The sequence below is a fragment of the Primulina huaijiensis genome, chromosome 16, assembly GCF_012295235.1.
Source record: "Primulina huaijiensis isolate GDHJ02 chromosome 16, ASM1229523v2, whole genome shotgun sequence".
In the NCBI taxonomy this organism is placed as follows: domain Eukaryota; kingdom Viridiplantae; phylum Streptophyta; class Magnoliopsida; order Lamiales; family Gesneriaceae; genus Primulina; species Primulina huaijiensis.
Window position 1 is genome coordinate 17,446,891 of NC_133321.1, and position 6,953 is coordinate 17,453,843.

The 6,953-nt window shown below is 38.3% G+C and overlaps 1 protein-coding gene across 3 annotated transcripts; it reads left to right on the plus strand.

Moving 5' to 3' along the window:
- The first annotated feature begins 1,271 nt into the window (after positions 1–1,271).
- Positions 1,272–4,649, plus strand: LOC140961798 (APETALA2-like protein 3). Of its 3 annotated transcripts, none has more exons than XM_073420498.1 (10): positions 1,272–1,386; positions 1,598–2,052; positions 2,432–2,457; positions 2,557–2,587; positions 2,686–2,770; positions 2,848–2,993; positions 3,103–3,147; positions 3,229–3,574; positions 3,725–3,853; positions 4,181–4,649. In XM_073420498.1, the coding sequence occupies exons 2-10, from the start codon at positions 1,598–1,600 to the stop codon at positions 4,424–4,426; spliced, it is 1,509 nt and encodes a 502-aa protein (XP_073276599.1). In that variant the 5' UTR covers positions 1,272–1,386; the 3' UTR covers positions 4,427–4,649. The 3 variants fall into 3 exon arrangements, with proteins under 3 accessions (XP_073276599.1, XP_073276601.1, XP_073276600.1); XM_073420500.1 differs by lacking the exon at positions 1,272–1,386 and having other exon boundaries at positions 1,405–2,052; positions 3,229–3,332; positions 3,438–3,574; XM_073420499.1 differs by lacking the exon at positions 1,272–1,386 and having other exon boundaries at positions 1,406–2,052; positions 3,725–3,838.
- Positions 4,650–6,953: the final 2,304 nt, after the last annotated feature.

Sequence of the window (6,953 nt, forward strand, 5' to 3'; positions counted from 1 at the left end):
GGAGACTAGATACAAATATTCAAAAATTTAACAAAGATTCTCCAACCGAAAAAACACCATTTGTTGCTTCACTAATTGAAGATGTCATCTTTACCAGACGAGAATGAGGATTGTGAGTTTGTTTAACTGAGATGGACAAAATCAAGTTTACATTTAAGTTTTATCAGAATTCTGTAAATGAATTTTTTATGTCAAACACTATGACAAGAAAAATAACAAGTTTTGCAGAAGATCTATTTGAAAAGAAAAGAAATTTAATGCAAAATAGCAAGCTGCCAGAGAGCAAAGAAACTTGCCAAAAATTCTGTAACATAGTTCATGTTGGAAGATAGTCATAAAACATCTGCCCAAAATGCTCGAACCAAAAAGAGCCATAATTCGGTAAAGTCTTTCGACCCAGAACATACTGATATCATCATGCAAAAACATGACCAAGTGGTGAATGAACACACAAAAAAAACAAATTTCCTAGGGGACCATACAAAAAGTAGAAGATATCCTAACAAAGATAAAATACACATGTGATCCAACCACTCCATTAGTGGATGATAGACCACCACTAAAAGATAATTCCACTAAATAGTAGAAGATGGACCACTCAACCACACATAATGAAAAGCCGCTAACTAGCGGTTGAAAAGATCACCACTCAGAAGATGTTATCGGTCACAACTGACAAAATAATTCACAAGAGTTGAAGTCAAGATTTCAATTCCTTCAAGACTTTTACAAAATCAAAGCGGAAAGAAGATGAATACATCATTTAACATTTTCATTTTCTTTCAAACAAACAGTAATATTTATCCTTATAGTATATGTGTTTATTATTAGCTGCTATAAGTTCATCTTCCTCTACAGGAGGTTATTATGTAATAATAGTTGGTATGTTTTTTTTAAAAAAAAGATCAATGTTTATTGCGCATCTCATATATTATTTTCAAATTGAATTACATTATTATAGTTGAGGTAGAAAACGAAACATTGTTGTGTCAGGTGCTGTTGAAGAAATTTACGTCAGAAACCATCTTTTACGACTACGTAGTTAAGCTGTGAGGAGCAGTCTGTAAAACCTGGACATTACAACCCGACGATATTCCGGTCAAAAAGGTAAACTATTCAATTTATTTTATGAAAGTATGATAAGCCATTTAAAAGAGTAAAACATAAATAAAACTGGGATCTAAGTACTTATTTTGTATTTGTCCTTATATATATATATATATGTAAATAAATATATATTATAAATATGAGACAAAAAAAGCATAAATAGTTCCTTTCTAAAAAAATAAATGACGGCTTAATTTTCTCGAAAACTCCTCTTTGATTTTTCTGTGTGGACTACAAAGCAAAGTAGAAAGACCGTAGAATTCTCAGCTGAGAAAAAAAGTAATGTGTAATTTTCTGTTATTGTCTATACACACTATTTCTCATCTATATAAATTCCTTTCTTCGCCTCCACTCTGCTCTCGTTTCTCTCTCTTATTTGGGTCATGGAACTGCAATTTTAGCTGACAGATGCATTTCATCTTTTGTGTATTCATATATAAGTTTGTGACGTATTTTTGTTCTGGAATTGGGTTTCGAGGATTTTTCCCAGATGCTAAACCTCAATTTGACAATTGATACGATCTATGATCGAGCTGAAAAGTTATCGGAGAAACAATTAATTGTGTCCGGTGATCATCTGGAGTATTCCGGTAGCTCGAATTCATCTGTTGTAAATGTGGAGACCTCCAGCGCCGCCGGTGATGAGGACTCGAGCTCGAACAACCTTTGCGGTTTTGATATATGGAAGACTAACGGTGAGGATGAGGAAGCAGAGAATCGGACTGGCGGTTATGTGATGAAGGATTTTTTCCCGGCGAAAGGGGCGCCTCAGTGTCAGTTATTGGATCTCTCGGAGAATTACCCGGAGCTGGCGGGGCAGAGGGTAATTACTCAGCAGCCAAGGCGGCAGGTGAAGAAAAGTCGAAGAGGGCCGAGGCCTCGCAGCTCTCAGTACCGTGGAGTCACGTTTTATCGCCGCACAGGCCGTTGGGAATCTCACATTTGGTAAGTGGCAATTGTTAGGGTTCCGATTTCGACGAGTTAATTATTTAATAATCTGTTATCAAGTACGCGTGCGAAACCTGCCGTGCTGTTATGGTGGGATATTCGATTCTGATCGCTGTTATGCATCTAAAAATAAAAACCATAGTAACGAGTAAATAATTAAAATTGTTGTGTACGGTGTTTTTCATCTGTCGATTTGTATTGATTGTGTAAATCTACGTTCGATTTGTAAACTCTTTATGGAGTACGTTTTTAAAAAAAATCTAGAATCTATGGTTTTGATTGCCATTATTTTTTGAATTTGAAGTTTAATTTCCCTAACTTTTTCGTACATTGTTATCTACTATTAAGATGGATTTTTCACAAATTGTTTCTGCAGGGACTGTGGTAAGCAAGTTTACTTAGGTAAGTAATTTGTACAGTGTAAACGACTTCATTTTGAGTACGTTTTGACTTGGTTCAATTTATTTTGACATTTCTGAAATTCTATTTGTCAATTCAAAGGGGGATTTGACACTGCTCATGCTGCGGCCAGGTAAGAAATTTTTAATTGTTGTGATTCGACATTAATTTTATGGGTTGAAGTTCTTGTCATTGATAAAATATGGAAATATATGTGAATGTTAATTCTAGGGCATATGATCGAGCTGCATTAAAATTTCGTGGACCGGATGCTGACATAAATTTTAACATCAGTGACTATGAAGATCTTAATGAGGTTCTTGTTACCGACTTATTTAGTATTTTTTTGTTCCTGAAGTGCTTCTGATTTTTCTTTCTTGGTTTTCTACACAGATGAAGGATCTAACCAAGGAAGAATTTGTGCACATTCTTCGTCGCCGGAGTACCGGGTTTTCAAGAGGGAGTTCAAAGTACCGGGGAGTTACACTGCACAAATGTGGAAAATGGGAAGCTCGGATGGGTCAGTTACTTGGCAAGAAGTAAGATGCCAAATATCACTATTTTCTGAACATTTGGGAAATGATTGATTAATTAGATGTAAGTCAATTCATAATTTCATGGCATTAAACATTCTATGTTTCCCTGCAGGTACATATATCTTGGATTGTTTGACAGTGAGATAGAAGCTGCGAGGTCTAAATATTTTGCATTCTTTTTCTCTTTTCTTGTAATGCTTGTTTGTTTGTCTTGATTGACTTTGTTGATGTTTTTTAGAGCATACGACAAAGCAGCACTAAAATGCAATGGAAGGGAAGCAGTTACCAATTTTGACCCCAGCACATATGAAGATGAAATTAGCTTTGAGGCCGATGTTGGAGGTAAACATGAAAACGTGATCAAGAATGAACGCCATTCAGTCTTTCTCCTAAGTTGCTTTGTCTTTTACTTGATTCACAATTTAAATTTTTCTTTGACATTTCTAGCTGGCCAAATTCATAGTCTAGATTTAAACTTGGGGATAGCTCCTCCACATGGCGCCAGTTGTCTAACCCAGAGTATGGGCGTGGGGGACTCTCAGCTTCAATGTGACTCAGACAAAACTGCTGTAAATGGACAAAGGGTACTGTGAAATTTCAGATATGAAGTTTCCACTACTTTGTTCTCTATAATCGATGGAGATTTTTAATATTTGTTTGGAATAATTTATGTCTTCTCAAACACTTCAAATTCTTTGGAAGCTTGCTCAACTGTTACTCTTATTTCATTGCAGATTCAGACCTTGTCTTTAGCCCTTAGGAGATCTCAGCTACCACATGGATATCTAAATGCATCTGAACCTTTTTTCCAGAGTGGCATGAGTTCCAGTTATGATCCCATTTATCAGGTACACATTTTTCAGGTGAATATTGTACAGGTTCTTTCTTGTTTTTCATCAGTTGCACTTCTCTTATTCTATTAACACTCATTGTTGTAGTATCTTGAACAAGCACCTGGCCATGGCGTGACTCGGGACCTGAATTAAATCTTTGGAAACCGATTTTTACTCCATGGTCGGCCACTTCAATGATATAGTTTGAAATTTAAATGTGTCAGCACTTTGCATTTAAGCAAATCCACAAAGTTCACCTAACACCGTATATTCAGTAGCTGAAAATAGTCGGTCGTGGAACGTGAGCATAACCTTGTGGTATTCAAGCATTTTGAGATCTGATTTTTCTTTCTACAGGGATCAGCTCTAGAGATGAGTATGGAAGTTGATTCATCAACAAATTTGACCGGGAGAAGCATTCCAAATGTGGTTCCTCCAACACCACTCTTGTCTACTGCAGCATCATCAGGATTCGCTAATTCAACTTTCCTTAATTCCTTTGCTGCTGTCCGCCAATCACCATTTGCCACTAAATCTCAAAACTCTCACCTCCCATCTGTCGCGTGCGTTAATGACGCATCTCGTTTTTACTTCACAACCTGAAACCAGCAGCATGCAGATTTCGATTTTCAATAACTTTCTGAACAATTTAATGTTACCGAAGATAGCTAAACAATTTAAGAACTGTATTTCAAAGAATTTAATTTCCCAAAAATGTGTCTGATCTTTGCCTTGGTGGTGCAAAGCAGTCTAAACTTTACCATATTTGGTCTGATAAACCGCTACTTTGGGTAATAATATACATGGTTGCAATGCTTCTTTGCTATGTGTCTTATTTACCTATATATGCTCTTGCTTTTTATATATGAATCGTGAATATGTTTGATGTAGTCGATTCTACGTATATGGGGTTTAAGACAGCTTGTACGATGATGACGAAACTTTGATCAACATGTTCGAGTAGTAAATGGTCACCAATTCTTGTACTAAGCGTGGGGACAGCGTAGGACAATATTTTTTAAGTAGTACTGTAGTTTTATCTGCAAAGACTAAGAGCATCCTAGTACTGCATCCTATGTTTTGTCCTTGGGTACACAGGCTGGCCTCTGCTGTAAAATTCCAACGTGATATCTAGTCATATTAATCATTTAGTGCTTCAATTTGACCATGGTATTGACTTAAAACAGGAAATCCATGTATTTGGCTGGTTCCGGGCTCTTTTTGAGGGACGAAGAGGGATGCTCAAAAATTCTTTTCTTCTGTATTGGAAAAACTATAAGGGAAAAGGTTATCAATTTAAGAAAATACTATTTTCATCTATTATGTTTGTGAGAGATATAAAGCAAAGGGACGTGTAGTAAAAGGTTTAGTCCAGATAGTCTTTCATTCAATTCAATAGTTGGAAAATAACTTTCCTTTGTCAGGACCCATGTATGATTTGTTTTAGAGTTTTTGTCTCCAAAAATGATAAAAGTATTTCATATTTTTGAGATGACCTGCAACAAAATAAGCAGGCCACTACTATATACTATTGGAGGCCCATTACAGTTTCTTTGGGCGATCTGGCCCATACATCCGTTAACTAGCCCACTACAGCCCATTTCATCGCGGACAGGTCCTGCGTAGGACAACAATCCCGTGTTTAGAAATCTCGTACTCGCATTCCAGATGTCCAATCATCCACTGCCACGTCGCTATCTGGACCCACTGATCCATATTATTATTATTTTATATTATGACAGCCGATATATTCGAAAACGATCAATCTATTAAAAATACTTTTTTGAGATATTATTAAGTATCAATTTTGGTTAGTTTAAATGACAATAATGTGAAATTTTATCCAACTTCTGTTTAAAAGTATGGAAGCCATTGATGCAATAGACATGACTTTGTTTTATGAATACAAATTGATATTTTGAGAAAGTATGGAAGCCATTGATGCAATAGACATGACTTTGTTTTATGAATACAAATTGATATTTACTCTCAAATAAAATTATATTATTATCGATCTTTACCGATCTTATTTTAGTATAAAAGAAAATAAATAAATAAATAAACAAACTGATGATACCAAATTTTCCCTGGGTCCGGTCTGGTGAGCCTGAGCTTCGAATCAGCAATGTGTGAACCGGAGCGGATGGACCACCACCGGTCTATACAAACTAGCGGATATTGGAAGGTGCTGAGAATTTCTCCGGCGTGACCACTCTAACGTCTTTATCGGATTTTATGGTTATGAATAAAGAAATGGGAAGATACAATATGTGAAATAGTGCTGAAGAAAGTTCATGTCAATATATCCTCAACCATGAAATATACTTAGGTATTTATAGTGGTTGAGAGGACTTCTTATCCTACTGCGCCGAAGTCTATTTTAGGTAAATTTACCTATAAAATTAAACTCTTCTACAATCACTGCAAGTTCGGGCCGGATTTCTTGTCGCGTCTAATCATACGGCGAGATTCTAGCATGCAAGTTCGGGCCAGATTTCTTGTCGCATCTAATCATACCGCGGGATTCTAGCATACTTAAAGGTCATTCACGCTTTTGACATTTGGCAAGGTTTTTAGGATAGACACAGGACGCCTGGGCCTGAGATTCATGTCCCAAGCACATGTGCTTAACAGAACCCTGCTCTTGGCGCAGGTTGGGCTCGGTTACCAGAGGTTCGGCTGAGCTCTGCCCAAGGTTCGACCACCATGGCTCGGCCGAGCGACCAAGCTCTGCCTAGGTCTCGGCCGAGCATCAGGGTTTGGCCGAGTACCAGGGCTCGGCCATGTTCGGCCGATCTTTGCTCATTACGGCCGAGCAAAGGGATCGGCCATCAGTGGAGTGGCTCGGCCGAGCTTCCTCGGCCGATCTTTCCTCATGACGGCCGAGCACAGGGCTCGGCCATCAGTGGCTCGGCCGAGCACTAGTGCTCGGCCGATCTTTCCTCATGTGCTCGGCCATCAGTGGAGTGGCTCATCCTGGCTCGGCCGAGCATCAGGGTTTGGCCGAGCACCAGGGCTCGGCCATGTTCGGCCGATCTTTGCTCATTACGGCCGAGCAAAGGGCTCGGCCATCAGTGGAGTGGCTCGGCCGAGCTTCCTCGGCCGATCTTTCCTCATGACGGCCGAGCAC

What these genes read in the sequence shown, in the direction of transcription:
- LOC140961798 (XM_073420498.1), top strand. Translation starts at nt 1,598, where the DNA reads ATGCTAAACCTCAATTTGACAATTGATACGATCTATGATCGAGCTGAA. An exon ending in CGTTGGGAATCTCACATTTG is followed by an intron (nt 2,053 to 2,431) that starts GTAAGTGGCAAT and finishes TTGTTTCTGCAG; the next exon opens with GGACTGTGGTAAGCAAGTTT. An exon ending in TGGTAAGCAAGTTTACTTAG is followed by an intron (nt 2,458 to 2,556) that starts GTAAGTAATTTG and finishes GTCAATTCAAAG; the next exon opens with GGGGATTTGACACTGCTCAT.